We start from the raw sequence: 14,986 nt of genomic DNA, 5'->3' as shown, positions 1-14,986 counted from the left end.
AATACCACTTGTAATAGCTCAAGCTCACCACTAACAGATATTTTTATCTATGCTTTCCCTTTCGAGTTCACGTTCTTATAATAAATATTTCGTAACTTACCTTATCCATCCTCAAATTCTAATGAAGTTTATAGATATTTTTATTTATTAATTTAGTGCACTCCGAAATTTGTAATTTATTTATAAATAATATTAATGATTTTTTATTTTAATAAAAAAGGAAAAAATCAGCTGGCCTCCGTCGCTCTCTCCGACAAACACAGCGAAATGGCGCGGCAATAGAATCCGTTCTTCGATCCATCCAATCTGACCGGGATTAACTGCTATCGCCGGCTAGAATTTCAATCGAGCTTCGTGATATTGAATAAGTTTTTCTTCACGAACCTTACAATTCAGAAGCTGGAATTCGAATCTAGAAATGTTCACTCAATTTGGATCAACCTCCGACACACTGAGTAAAGCTTCGACCATGGTGTTTCGGATCGGCACGGACGCTCACCTCTACGACGATCCCGAGGATGTCAACATCGCTCCCTTACTCGACAGCAAGTTTGACTCCGAGAAATGCGAGGCACTCAAACGCTTACTCGCTCTCATTGCTCAGGGTTTTGATGTGTCCAACTTTTTTCCTCAGGTTATGTTTCATGAAATACCAAGTTTATTTATATAATTTCCTATAATGGTTCATTGTATTCAATCTCAATTGCTGGAAATTCGGTGTCAGTGAATTCACTGAGCTGTGGAGGTCTTAGTGGTTATGTGTTCTGAATGCTTTTAGTTGAAATGGAACTTCAGGTTGTCAAGAATGTTGCATCTCAGACATTGGAGGTGAAGAAGCTGGCCTACTTGTTCCTGTTGCATTATGCTGAAAAGTATGGTATTTTCGCATTTTAGTTTCTGAATCATAATTAGCTCTCTTTGTTATGTCATCTAAGTAATGGTTGCGTTGTGGTCGATCTTCGCTTATAATGCTATCATCTTAGCGTCGTCGTATGGGCTAAGTTCGCCCATCATGAGCTGCTCTTGAGTTCTGATTTGTAATGCTTAAGGTGTGACAATTTATGTTACATTTACAGTAAGTTATGTTTTGCACTTTAGGCATCCAAATGAAGCGTTGCTGTCTATCAATTGTTTCCAGAAGGATTTAGGGGATACAAATCCTCTTGTGAGGGCATGGGCAATGCGGACGATGGCAGGAATTCGTCTACATGACATTGCACCTCTTGCTCTTGTGGCAGTGAGGAAATGTGCCAGGGACCCGTCTGTGTATGTCAGAAAATGTGCAGCCAATGCTCTTCCAAAGCTTCATGATTTGCACCTTGAAGAAAATGCCTCGGCTATTAAAGAGGTTTGCTTGATTCTTGTCTTGACTTGACAACGTGCCGTTATTAGATCATGGATGCTTATTGGTGGAAGGTCAAATAGATGGGGAAGTGTATATTATGTTTAGTCCGTTGTCTGATTCTTTGCTCACTCAACTCGTATTCAGTATTCCTATTCCATAGATGGTTGTTATTTTTGCTGTGTGCTACTGTACTTGAATTAAGTTTGGCATGCTTTCTTGCAGATTGTACTGATACTGTTAAGTGATTCCTCCCCTGGTGTCATTGGTGCTGCTGCTGCTGCATTTGCTTCTATCTGTCCAAATGATCTGACTTTGATTGGAAGAAATTATCGAAGGTTGTGTGAGGTCTTACCTGATGTTGAGGAATGGGGTCAAGTAATCTTGATTGGAGTCCTTTTGCGCTATGTTGTAGCAAGTATTGGGCTTGTTAGAGAATCCATTATGCATTCTCTGCATACTGTAGATGATTCAAGTTCAGAAAAGAATGGCGTTGCAAATAATTTTACATCAGCCAAAGAAGATAGTGAGATGAATGGTTTTTGTGATACCGCGTTAACAAATATGATATCCAGATGTTATACTGAAGGTCCAGATGAATATTTGTCACGATTAAGTTATTCAAACAAAGTTTTTCCTAAATTGGATGATGGACATTTTGTGTCTAGTAAGGAGAATGATGATATCAGGATCTTATTGCAGTGTACATCACCTTTGTTATGGAGTAACAATAGTGCAGTGGTTCTTGCTGCTGCTGGCGTACACTGGATTATGTCTCCAATGGAAAACATAAAAAGAATTGTTAAACCACTTGTGTTTCTACTCAGATCATGTGATGCTGCAAAATATGTGGTATTTTTCTTATTTTATTACATTACTTACCATATCTTATATTTCATTTGGAGACAACACATTATGAATGGTTTCCTTTCCTAATAAGGTTTATATTAATAGATTCACTTAGAGAAGCTTGGACAATCCTTCAATAAATGAGATAGATATGTTATGCTTTGTGGTTTAGAGTCATGATTTTCATTTGGAATTATTATAAAGTTAAAAGTTTAAATAAGCTAGGGAGAAAGTTGAAATTTTGTGATGATGGTTCCTGGGGAAATCATTTTCATTTCAATTTGTCATGCTGAAAGGGATTTTAAAAGGTAGATGAACATCAGCAATATATCGAGATCTATGAAAATCAGAAATCGAAAATATCAAATTATGATACAATTTACATACAGTTCAATTAATCAAGGCCATTTTTTCCAAATCCAATTTCGTTTCTGTGTGTGTTATTTATTTGCGTTTTTTTATCAGCCAGTAGTTTTCTGTTTTTAGATTGTAAGAAATCTCAATTGACTTCCACAGGTTCTCTGCAATATTCAAGTGTTTGCTAAGGCAATGCCTTATCTCTTTGCTCCTCACTATGAAGACTTTTTCATCTGTTCTTCTGATTCATATCAAGTAAAAGCATTGAAGCTTGAGATTCTTTCATCCATTGCTACCGATTCATCTGTTTTATCAATTTTTAATGAGTTTCAGGTAGCATTCTGTATTCCCCCTTGTTTTCCCACTGTTTTCTTTTGTTTTTTGTTATGTGGAGTGAGAAAGTTGGGTGAGCGGAGATGATATGGAGTGATAGCTCCTTTTGAATTAGTAATCATCATTTTTCATGTTTCTGCTTCCTCATAAATGAACCTAAATAAACTTTAGTTGACTTTATTACATACTATTTTCTTGGTTGCATTAGACTCCAGGTCTTATATGCTTACTTAGTTTTCCTTTTTGTTTCTAGGATTACATTAGAAACCCAAACAGAAGATTTGCAGCTGATACGGTTGCTGCAATTGGCTTATGTGCCGGGCGTCTCCCAAAAATAGCCAACACGTGTTTGAATTGGCTATTGTCTTTAGTAAGAAAGGGTGTGTGATTTGTGCTTGCAAAGTATTCCTTTAAGGAGCTTTTTTTTTTCTTTTTTTCCTTTCCAACTCGAAAATTAAAAATTGCAGAAACATCAGCTTGTGACAATGAAACGAAGGATGAAGAGGCAGCTGTACTGATTCAGGCAATCACATCCATCAAGTTTATTATAAAGGAAGATCCAGCTAGCCACGAGAAGGCATTATTATCTACCTCTTTTCATCTATAACCTTTACACATCCCTGTCTAGAGTTTAATCTTTAGTAGCTATCCCATCTCATGCTATGAACTTAAATTGTTGAGCTTAAGCAGCATTTAATTTTTATATAAAGGTTTTCATTTGTATAGTTTCTTCTTAATAGCAATATCCATGATAGCGACATGCTGATATTTCTATTTTATTTTTCTTTTTGGTTTTAAGTGTTACTTTGTTGTATTGCTTCCATACACTAGTCTATTGATTATCATCATATGTTTGGCTGGTTCTTCATTTCGTTGAGTTTATAATCTGATAGTGATTCTAGATGTATGATTTAATATTTAATTCATCTTTTCAAGAATAATGGCTTGATTAAACATTTTCTATGTGTCTTTTCACTTTGATGAGTTTTAATCCCTTGTTGGTTGCATAAGGCCGTTAGACTAGCTTCTACTTTTCTCGACTCTCATTTATCTGAAAAATATTATCAATTGACGTATTATTTATAATTTAGCCCCAAAATTTTTTGGTTCATGTTAAATTCAGTTACATCCTTGGTCACGCAAGTGTTAACTCTTTTAGGTTAGAAATATCACTTTGTGGTGTTTCTTCCTTGCACCAGTCTATCCATTATTGTTGACACATTTATATTAAATGATTGAATATATCATTGCTCTTTGCATGAATGTTAGATTGGAAAATTTATTCAATTTGCATGTGGATGAGCTTGAAATCCCCGTTCATTGTTTCAAGCATGTAGATGCACTTCAAACTTTTCTCAAGTATCTATTTCCTATCTCTCAACTGTTTGGTTCAGCCGCAATGCATATTTACCTTCCTTAAAAATGCATAATATATTGTTTAAAATCTGGTTTTCAAGTACTTCTTTACACAATTTACAGGTTATTATTCAGTTGATTCGTGGTTTAGATTCAGTCAAGGTTCCTGCAGCCCGTTCCATGATTATTTGGATGGTAGGGGAGCATAGCACCTTAGGGGATATTATTCCTAGGATGTTGGTTGTCGTTGCCAAGTATCTTGCAAGGTCGTTTATTTCAGAAGCATTGGAAACGAAGCTTCAGATACTGAATGCAATGGTTAAGGTATTTTAAGAAACTGCATTTGGCAATTGCAGATCTTTGGGTTTGATTATTTTATTTTCGAGTTTACAGATATTTTAATTAGTCACTCTTAACATTTTGAGTTCAGTTAATTCAAGGTTTATTTGAGAATAAGATGTATGAAAATGTTAGATAAATATTTTTGATCTACTGTTAATAAGTCAGTCATAACTAGTTAATACTGTTTACTCAATATCTTTTTAAACTCATTCTGCTTTTGCTGTAGGTCTTATTGCGAGCAAAGGGGGAAGATATGCTAACATTTAAAGTAATTTTAGGCTATATTCTTGAAGTGGGAAAATGTGATTTGAATTATGACCTTCGTGACCGAGCTGCCTTTATTCAGAAGCTCCTGTCATCTCATTTGGATATTGAAGCTCCTGAAGAGAGTCTATCTAAGCCTAGGGATCAGTCATTGGAACTTGCGGAGCGCATTTTTGGAGGACAGCTAAAAGCAATACAACCCGAACCTATCAATTACCGCTTTTATCTTCCAGGATCTCTTTCACAAATAGTTTTTCATGCTGCTCCTGGTTATGAACCTCTTCCAAAACCATGCACTTTGGGTGAAGCTGCAAGTGCATCAGGTGATGGAGCAGCTGAGAGTGGTTCATACGAGACGGATAATGCAGAGTCATCGTCTGGATCCTTTGACGAGGAGAGTGCTTCTGATTGCAATTCTCAGCATTCTTCCAGTGGTTCTAGTAGCAGAGATGAAAGCTATGGGGCAAAAAATCAACAAGAAAATGATGGCGCTGATCCTCTAATTGAACTTTCTGATCATGAAAATTCTCATAAAATGCAGAATGGAGCCTCTCCCTCTGGCTCTACAGAGTTGGATGAATTGATGTCAAAGAATGCCTTAGAATCATGGTTGAATGAACAGCCAAATTTAGCAAGTCTAAGTACCTCTGAGAAGCCTGAAGATCGAAGATCCTTTGCTAGAATATCTATAGGTGATCTTGGGAAACATGTAACACGTAAAAGCTATCCACTCCTGGATCCTGGTAAAGGAAATGGCTTGAAGGTGGAATACTCATTTTCGTCACAGACTTCAAGCATATCTCCTCTTCATGTTTGTATAGAATCATCTTTCAAGAACTGTTCTACTGAGCCCATGACTGAAATTATGTTGGCTCATGAGGAATCGGGCAAAGTTGTAGACTCAAAGGACGAAGTTGTGGTCGGAACTGAGAGGTGAGATTTAGTTGGGCATGGATGGATCTAGGCATTTCGTAAGGCGTACATGTATACCTTATAGTAGTAGTGAGGCCCTTAATTCTTTTAGCTTCCTATTTAGCGGCTAACTTCTTTCAATTTGGTTGTTTCTGCAGCTCCTCTCCATCTAATAACAGTGTAACGACACCAGTTTCCATGGAAAACATTTCATCTCTGGGACCGGATCAAACGATCGATAGAATTCTTGAGGCTCAGTTCAGTCATCACCTCTTGCCTATGAAGTTAAATTTGTACTGCAATGGCAGGAAGCATCCTGTTAATCTACACCCCGACATTGGATATTTTGTGAGACCACTTCCTATGGACATTGAAGCCTTCACAGCTAAGGAGTCTCAGCTACCGGGAATGTTTGAATACATGAGGAGGTTAGTAGATCCCTGCCGCCTTTCATTCACCATAAGCAACAGAATATTTGTATTTTTTTATGCTCTACGATTATTTCCGTGTTCTTAAACTTCATGCAACTTTGATGCCCACCTCAGAGATTTTTACTCCCGATTAGATGTGGACAAAAGAACTTGTAGGTCGCCTTTTTTTATTATTTATAATTTTTAGTTATAAGTTATAGTTGACCTTTCATGTTCAAATTTCTGTAAAAATGTGAGATCCCACATCGGTTGGGGAGGAGAACGAAACACCTTTTATAAGGGGTGGAAACCTCTCTCTAGTAGACGCATTTTAAAAACCTTGAGGGAAGCCTGAAAGGGAAAATCCAAAAAGGACAATATCTACTAGCGGTGGGTTTCGGCCATTACAAATGGTATCAGAGCCAGACACTGGGCGATGTGCCAGTGAGGAGGCTGAGCCCCGAAGGGGGTGGACGCGAGGCGGTGTGCCAACAAGGACGTTAGGCCTCGAAGGGAGGTAGATTGGGGGTCCCACGTCGATTGGAGAAGGAAACAAGTGTCAGCGAGGATGCTAGCCCCAAAAGGGTGGATTGTGTGATCCCGTATCGGTTGGGGAGGAGAATGAACCACCCTTTATAAGGGCGTGGAAACCTCTCCCTAGTAGACGCATTTTAAAAATCTTGAGGGGAAGCCCGAAAGGGAAAGCCCAGAGAGGACAATATCTCCTTGCGGTGAGCTTGGGCCGTTACAAAAAAATGTTTTCGAACTTTAAAAAGTGTCTAATAGTCTTTTGAACCGTCAATTTTGTATGTAATATGGCTCTAACATATTCAAGAGAACAAAAACTGCCTCATCTTTGGTGTTCTAACTCTGGTTGTTTTGTGTTCATCAGATGCACATTCACTGACCACCTTGGGAAGCTTAACGATGAAAAGAACGACAGTCCAATAGAAGAAGATAAATTTCTTCTCATCTGCAAGAGCTTAGCATTGAAGATGCTCAGCAATGCAAACCTTTTTCTAGTAACCATGGAACTCCCTGTGGCTAACTTTCTCGACGACGCAACCGGTCTGTGCCTACGGTTCAGCGCAGAGCTTCTGAGCAACTCGACCCCCTGCTTGATTTCGCTGACTATCGAAGGAAAATGCTCAGAACCTCTACACGTAACCGTGAAGGTCAATTGTGAAGAAACTGTATTCGGGTTGAATTTGTTGAACAGGATAGTGAACTTCTTGGGGAACCCCTCTGTTCCCAGCAGTAAACGGTAACAGCTCAGCTATTTGTTAACCGAAACTTGTGGATGTTTCAATGTTGTTTTTTAGAAAGAAAAATGTTGGCTGTCAAGTATCATCATGTCTTTATTTATTTGTAAATTTTTATTACTGTATTTATTTTATATTAAAATTTTAATTTTATCAAATTGAGTCAATAAATGGAACCTTTGGAATTGCCTTGGATTCTTATTATTTCAATATATTTAAAAAAAAAAAATGGTCTAATTAAAAATATAGATAATTTAAAAATATTTTTCTATACGACTAAAATAATTTATTCTCTTTTTTTTTTTTTTTTTTTTTTTTTTTTTTTTTTTTTTTTTTTTTTTTTTTTTTTTTTTTTTTTTTTTATTTNTTTTTTTTTTTTTTTTTTTTTTTTTTTTTTTTTTTTTTTTTTCTTCTTAAGTTGAATGTGAAATAATTTATTCAAAAAACAAAAGGTTTTATGGGAAAATAAGGAATGTTTTATTTATTCATTTTTTGGGCATTTAAATTTAATTTGAAATAACCGTAGGGATGAAAAATAATAATAAAGAAGGAAGAAGAAAAAGAATCTGGAACCTTGTCGTCCGGTCGTCTCGTTAAAATTTGAACGAGTCCAATCCATGTGGTTCGACATGTCGTCAAATTCTACGTGCCTCAAGAGAGAGGGAAACCCTAGCACTTGAATTTAAGCCCAAAACTCTCCTATTTAATCTCAGTTTTGCCGCTTCTCTGTACTCGTCTCTTTTTCCCTTCTCGTAATCGCCATTTGTTCGAATTGCTTGCCCTAATCGGCCGAGATTCGAGTTCACAGCTCTCTGTTTTTTTCTCAAATGTGGGCTATGATTAGAAAGAGAGAGGCTCGAGTGGGATTCGAATCGAAAACCCTGTTCGATTTTTACAAGAAAAGCGATCGATGGAGGAGAAGATTGATTTAAGGTGCCGCCGTCTTCCTATGGCGGCTTTGGTATCTTCTATCTTCTGTGTAGCTTCCTTTGCATCTGTTTTCTTGCGATTTTCTGAATTAGGGTTTTCTCTCACAGTGACGGGTTCTTTTAAATTTCTATACACTTGATATGAGCCCCAAGCATTATCTGACTGGCACATTTCTGTTTGATGATTTTCATTCGTTGGCATTCGTTGTGTTGTTTGTGAGGAAACGAGCTTTTCTTTGTGGGTTTTCTCATAGAACAATGGATGCTATAATGAAAGCCTGATCGCTCTCTCTCTCTTGATTTTCTCGGAAAAGTAAAATTTTCCGGGAAAGAAGGTGTTTGGGCTATCAGGCAGCGGCCAGACAACCGTAGGAATGGTATCCACAGATGATGGGTTTAATTTATCCCATTTTGTCTACTGATTCCATCTCATATTTCTCTTCCTTGATCTTCTTTTTTTCTTTTCTTCCATGTTTGGTTTAAAAATTCTTTCAAAATGCCTAAATCGGAAGGATCATCTTGGCTGAGTTTGACTAAAACTTAGGTGATTGCAATATATTTAGGAAGGTCAGTGACCGGAACGAAGGAAATTGAAATATTTATTGATTGAATGATGTTTTCAGCAATATGATTCAGAAGTTCATGGGATTTTCAAATTATCGAATTCTAAAACAATGCTTCTAAGAGAGTGAATGATATTGGAAATGTAGCTAAACGTTGGGCAAAACTTGAATTAGTTCCGTCAAACAACTAAATACAAAAAAAGCTTCACAAATTGGGAAGCAGACCCATTCATGAAAAGGAAGGATAAAACAACCTGCAAGTCATGTGATGTTTGACTCCCTCTTCTAAATAAACCAATTGTCTTATGGATTAGGAGATAAGTTCTCGAACAACACTATGAAGTTTATGGATTAGGAAGCTTATTGGTATGGTATTCTGGACTAAGTGAGTGAAGCTCGCTTCGATCTAAACCTTCAACAACTAATGGGTTATACAATTGATTTAAGCCCTTTACCCACACAATCAGGAGAACATAAATCTTGTCTCCATTTTAAAGGGGATTTACAGATGGGTACTGTTGGGGCTTGCAAATAGTTTATGTGAAAGCACTTATAATAGATTGAGTACTTTTGCAAGTAAAGGAGAGATATGTAAAATACATATAAGAGTGATTTTTAAGATATGAAATAATGGTTGGGAGAGGTCGAGGAATAGCGTGTGTTGGTGCAGTTTCAAGCACTTTTGGTTCTTGAGCGATGAAAAATTAGAAGTACTTTATTTTCTCGTTTGTATTGATTAAATTACACATAGATTTATGGCCAACTGTAAATTATCATTCATTTATGTAGATTGTTTGGTATTAAAATCAGGAGAAAAAAAATGTTTTTGATGGTAACTTCTTTTGTTTCTTTGCTTGATTTTTATTCAAGTAATTTGAGCGTATGATTTCTATCATTTGATTGTATATATTCTCCTTGACTTCTATCATTTGATTGTATATATTCTCCTTGACTCGTATGAACTAGATCGAAAGTTTTGTCAAGTTTGTGATTGCCTTTGAGCTGAAATATATATGGACATGATTGAAAGTTTTGCAATATGTTTGAAAGAAGGTCAACAAAATCTATAATTCATCAAGCACGAAATCAGAATCATGTCAATAACTATTCATTTGGGATAGTTTTTCAAGCAAATTTGGATGAAATTCATGTTTGAATTATGTCAAAAGTTATGAAATGATGATTTTGTAATTGAAGATGTGGAAGCCAAGACCAGCAAAGATAGTGTGCAATATATGATTCTCCATGTCCATTGGAGGTGAAAAGTGAGAATATAAAAAGAGAAAAAGAGAGATATTTGGCACATGTATGTACAGAGATTAAAGAGAGAAGGTTTTATTGAGGAGAATATGTACACAAACCTGAAAGTGAAGACTTGTTCCATTAAATTGTTACACACAAACGGGAATCTACATCAAATGATTTCAAGTTTGGTTGTGTTTATAAGGGAATCTACATCAGTTATATCTACTGACCTTTCATATGAGAGTTACAATTTTTCAATTGAGCTGTTGCAACATTTTGGGTATGTATTCTAGGGTTAATTTATAGATTTAAAGTTCCTTGTTAATAAGGAGGGTTGTTGGATGGAATCCTCTAGAGTTTCATATCATTTTAAAAGGTAATATTACTTTAATGACTTTTTGTATTGGTTAAATTACCCATAGATTTATGGGTGTGGTTACTACATTAATTTCAAATGTTGCACATCAAAATTTAATGGTAATATTTTCTTGGAAGTTATCGAGTTTATCTTATAAGGAGGCAGAGTGGGTTAACAGGAATAATTTCATGTAAGCTGTCTAATATATAAGGACATTTATAGTAATAAGCAAAGCTGCGGGCTGTAGTAATAAGCAGCCACTTTCAGCCATTCTTCTCATTACAACAAACAAAGTAAAAGAAATACACCTCCTTCCCCATGAGAGAGACAACATGCATTCACACACACTCCCACCTCACAAGTCAAAAAGTTTCCCCCTACCATTAAAATCCCCTAAACTCCGCGCTCACTTTTCTCTCATTTTTCTCGCACTTTCTCGTCCCTCTAAGGAAACCCTTCACCCCCACCCATATTTGATTGAAGCAAAAAGCAAAAAGATAAGCAAGTTGTTGAAGAAAAAAAAAGAGCGGGAAGGGTTTCAAAATTTTCAGACCCTGAAATTCTTGCCGGTGAAGGTCTGGCCAAACTGCCAATTGGAAGGGACGATGTTCCACGAAGTGGTGGTGCGACGGTCACTGGATGTAACCCTGAACGACAGTGACTGACCGACCAAAACGGCGTTTGATTGCCAGTTTTGACCCCAGTTTCGGCTCAGGCTCATCCACTCTGTTTTGCTGCCTTTCACGCTCGCCTTCACGATGTCTCCTGCGCCTGCCACGTTTGTGATCAGTACCAAATTAAAGTATCGGAAGCCGTTGATTGTGAACCTAATTCCTCCCTGTTTCCGGCATGGCACCCTGTAGAGTTCATAAACAGTAATAAATTAATCTCAACGATTTTGTTTTCGGCATGGCAACCTAATTACTCACATTCCTGATTTATTTTAAACAAGAATGAATGCATTCACATGGTAACAACCGAAAAGCAAATTGATTAGAAAGTTGATGAACAACTTCAGAGTAGCATATCAATGGCAGAAGGGCATTGGAAATCGACAAAGAATAACTTCTTCAATAAAAATGTAAAAGCAGGAGGGGATGGGGTTGATCTAAAGACAAAATGGGTAATTTACTCCGTGAAACTGCCCATTTCAGTCAGTGGCAGAGATTCGGACTGGTTGTGGAGGATTCGAACTGATTGTGGAGCCATAAACTAATGCCATCTATAATTCACTCATTGAAACTGCTGCGTCTAAAATTTATATGCTCTTAATAATGACTGTTAAATAAAAAAATGAGTTCTATAATTTGTCTATGGCATGTTCGAGGGTGCCATCGCGTCCAATAATTTCTCCTTTAAGAGAGGCATGAGGATGATGAAGTCATGGAACAGAGACAGGACAACTAGGTCTAAAGATTCCACGGAAAAAGTAATACTCTGTACCCGATTTTCCAACTTCACTGTGAAGTACCAAAATACAGTACAGTGAAAATCAGACGGTCGAGATTACTCCAGTTCATTCACAGATCTCGATTACTCACGCGGTTTGGCAAATTTCTGGCTTGTTTTCTAGTTTAATAAAGTGACGGCGTTATCTACTGAAAAGAAAAGAGAGTTCTTCTTTTTTACCTTCGATAAGAGACTGGAACGATTCCGGCTCTGTACTCGGCGATCTTGAGGAACATAGGCATTGCGAGGTCGAAATGAGGTCGGGGAGGGTTGCACCAGCCTCCATTGTCGCTCGGAAGAGCGTAGTTAGGAGGACAAAAATTTGTGGCGGTGATGAAAATCGACGGACTGCCGGCATGGCACCACTGCGGATCGTTAGCGCACTTGAGCTCGAAGCAAGCTCCGCAGCTTAAACCGTTGTTGAACAAAGCAGTGCTCAACGCCGCGGTATTCACGCCATAACCTTGGCTGTACAAGTTTCCGTAACCACAAGCACCACCTGAATCAATCAAACGCACAATTCTTTCTCAAATCAATTCAACCGATCGTCCTAAACTAGGTTTTCCAGAGAAAAATTCGACGAAAAAAGCAACACGACAATTGAACCAAATACACACAATACTCCCGAGATCAATTGAAGTTATCATAAGTAACGAGGCTTCCAGAGAGAAAATTCGAGAAGAAGCAAGCACAACATTAGAATCGAACACAAACAACGCTCTCTCAGTTAATTCAAATGATCCTTCACAACTAGGTTTCTAACAGAAAGTCCGATCGAGAAAGAGCAAACACAGCATCATTCGATCAAAATCACACACAATTTCCTCTCAGGAAAATCAAACGATAATTCACAACTAGGTTGAATGAAACGCAGACAATTCTCTCACAATCAAGTCAAACGATCAAACATAGAATTACAACTACCTAGAATTTTCGGAGACAGTCGAACCGAAAGAAAAGGTGATACAATGCGTGATAATTCCAGACTAAAAAGCGTGAAAAAAAAAAAAACAAAAAAAAACAAAGAGCATACCCATGGTTCCAGAGGCATCACTGCCGCCATAAAAAGTAGCATGAGCGCTCTGCCACTGGCCGCCAGAGTAAACTCCAGGGATCCTAGCGTCGACAGAGAGCAAGGAGACAATAATGGCGAGAAGAGAAATAGGAATAGCAGCCATTGTTAGAACAGCAAATGAAGCGAAGAATTTGAATGTGAATGTGAAGATTGAGATGAATGGGGGATTGGTATTTATGGAGGGAAACAGAGGAAAAAGAAAAAATTAAGAGTACAAAAAAAGGAAGAAATAAAAGTCATTAAATTGACTNAAATAATCACCCTTAATTAATGGTGTTTGGTCTCTCCGCGCTCCGATTACTCTCCATAATTAATTTAATTCACTTTCTCTTTTTTTTTTTCTTAATTTTTTTTTCTATACAATTATTATTACGTCATAAATATTTCAAAATTCACCCAATCAAACAAAATCTCAGAAATTAATATTATTATATGAATTTACTTTACAAAATAAACTTTACTTATATGTGAATTTTATCCTTTCATTATTCTAAATTTGGAAAATAAGAGTCATTACCATTTGTATTGTAGAGTTATTATTTTTTTTTTAATCATTTAAAATATATATAATAATACACGTTACATTAATAATTAAAATTTTCGGCTGATTTTTTTCAGATAAATATTAAAATTACAATAACTAAAATTAAAAACATAACTCAATTCTAATTATTTTTTTAGAAAAAAGATATTTAAGAAATCAAATATAGAGCTGATAATGCTTTTGAAATGGCTTTTATAATGTTTTTTTTTAATGTATGAATTGACATTAATACCCTCGCCGTTCTATAAGAAACAAATGGAGTTTCGGCGGATGGGAAGGGCAAAAGTGGATCACAACTCATAACAAAACGGTTTTAGATATGAAACCGGTTTTGCTTGATTCACAAGTCCTCTTATTCTCCATTTTGGAATCCAATGGGAGATGAATAATCCCCTACAGCACTACAATCATGGGATCGGATTTTCACGTGATTCATTTAGAGCCGTTGGATGCAGATTAAAATGTCTTAATTCAATCATTAGTAAATCTAGTTTTTATTTTATTTTTCTTAATTAATTAATGCTTTTACTATTTTTTTTAATAAATTTTATAAATCTTTAATAACAACGGAATAATTAAACTCGTAAATTTTAATTTATTTTACTCAAATTTATTTTTTTTCAAAATTATTTTAAAATGTTAGTCAAAAGTTACAAGCTCCTTTAAAAAAGAATAGATAATATAAAAGTTGACCAACATTTCAAAACGTTTAATTTCTTTAGGGAAAAAAATAAAATCAAATTTAATTTTTAATAATAATAATTTTCCAAAACTTATAAATAATTATTGATTTTTTTTCTTTTTACGGTAAAACATAATAAAAGTCTTTTTATTTTCGCACCAAAAAATGAATTATATATATAATTATGTATATATTTTCAATGCTCGATGAGAATGGGCGGGTCCCACATACCCCGCATTTATCGGTCCACGTATTACGCCGTGCATTAGCCGTACGTTAAAACCAAAATTATCCATCCACTTTGAGATAAATTAACCTTATTTTTCTTGTCGTTTTTATATATTTACCAAAAATGTTTCGTTTTTTTTTCTGCGATTGAAAAATGTCCTGGTCTCTAACCGATATTAGATCTTACAATCATCTCTATGAGAGCCCACGTCATCGCTGACATCCTATTGGATGTCTGGCTTTAATACCATTTTTAACAATTCAAGCTCACTGTTTATTATGCACTTTGACCCATTATGTATCGTCGTCAGTCTCACAATTTTAAACGAGTGTACTAAAAAGAGGTTTTCACATCCTTATGAAGAATATTTTGTTCTCATTTCAAACTGACGTGGGATCTCACAATAGCGACTCTAACATTTTCAGAAGCAGAATTAATTTCGTGTTTACCCTTAGTTATCAATTATTTTTTAGTAATGAAATTAT

General features: G+C 36.1%; 2 protein-coding genes and 1 non-coding gene across 3 annotated transcripts; 2 read left to right on the top strand and 1 right to left on the bottom strand.

The window, feature by feature from the left end:
- The first annotated feature begins 227 nt into the window (after positions 1-227).
- Positions 228-7,552, top strand: LOC111789899 (AP3-complex subunit beta-A-like). The gene is made up of 11 exons (XM_023670617.1): positions 228-634; positions 796-872; positions 1,099-1,348; positions 1,568-2,194; positions 2,708-2,881; positions 3,135-3,261; positions 3,349-3,458; positions 4,361-4,561; positions 4,806-5,776; positions 5,914-6,183; positions 7,058-7,552. The coding sequence occupies exons 1-11, from the start codon at positions 419-421 to the stop codon at positions 7,431-7,433; spliced, it is 3,399 nt and encodes a 1,132-aa protein (XP_023526385.1). The 5' UTR covers positions 228-418; the 3' UTR covers positions 7,434-7,552.
- Positions 7,553-8,659: 1,107 nt separating this feature from the next.
- On the top strand, positions 8,660-8,793 carry LOC111783099. Its single transcript, XR_002813282.1, has one exon. It is a non-coding gene; the product is annotated as a small nucleolar RNA snoR143 (small nucleolar RNA).
- A 1,944-nt stretch (positions 8,794-10,737) lies between these two features.
- On the bottom strand, positions 10,738-13,214 carry LOC111789888 (expansin-A4-like). Its single transcript, XM_023670610.1, has 3 exons — positions 13,005-13,214; positions 12,152-12,470; positions 10,738-11,379 (listed from the first exon to the last, which is right to left on the bottom strand). The coding sequence occupies exons 1-3, from the start codon at positions 13,147-13,149 to the stop codon at positions 11,070-11,072; spliced, it is 774 nt and encodes a 257-aa protein (XP_023526378.1). The 5' UTR covers positions 13,150-13,214; the 3' UTR covers positions 10,738-11,069.
- Between the last annotated feature and the right edge of the window lie 1,772 nt (positions 13,215-14,986).

Source organism: Cucurbita pepo, chromosome LG01, assembly GCF_002806865.2.
Source record: "Cucurbita pepo subsp. pepo cultivar mu-cu-16 chromosome LG01, ASM280686v2, whole genome shotgun sequence".
Lineage (NCBI taxonomy): Eukaryota > Viridiplantae > Streptophyta > Magnoliopsida > Cucurbitales > Cucurbitaceae > Cucurbita > Cucurbita pepo.
Note: the sequence above shows the minus strand (reverse complement) of the source record. Positions and strands in the feature narration are given on the sequence as shown.

Coding starts and splice junctions, on each gene's coding strand:
- LOC111789899 (XM_023670617.1), top strand. CDS start 419: ATGTTCACTCAATTTGGATCAACCTCCGACACACTGAGTAAAGCTTCG. Junction 2,195..2,707: donor GTGATGCTGCAAAATATGTG/GTATTTTTCTTA, acceptor TGACTTCCACAG/GTTCTCTGCAATATTCAAGT. Junction 2,882..3,134: donor CAATTTTTAATGAGTTTCAG/GTAGCATTCTGT, acceptor TTTTGTTTCTAG/GATTACATTAGAAACCCAAA.
- LOC111789888 (XM_023670610.1), bottom strand. CDS start 13,149: ATGGCTGCTATTCCTATTTCTCTTCTCGCCATTATTGTCTCCTTGCTC. Junction 12,471..13,004: donor TGATGCCTCTGGAACCATGG/GTATGCTCTTTG, acceptor TGATTGATTCAG/GTGGTGCTTGTGGTTACGGA. Junction 11,380..12,151: donor GTTCCAGTCTCTTATCGAAG/GTAAAAAAGAAG, acceptor TGAACTCTACAG/GGTGCCATGCCGGAAACAGG.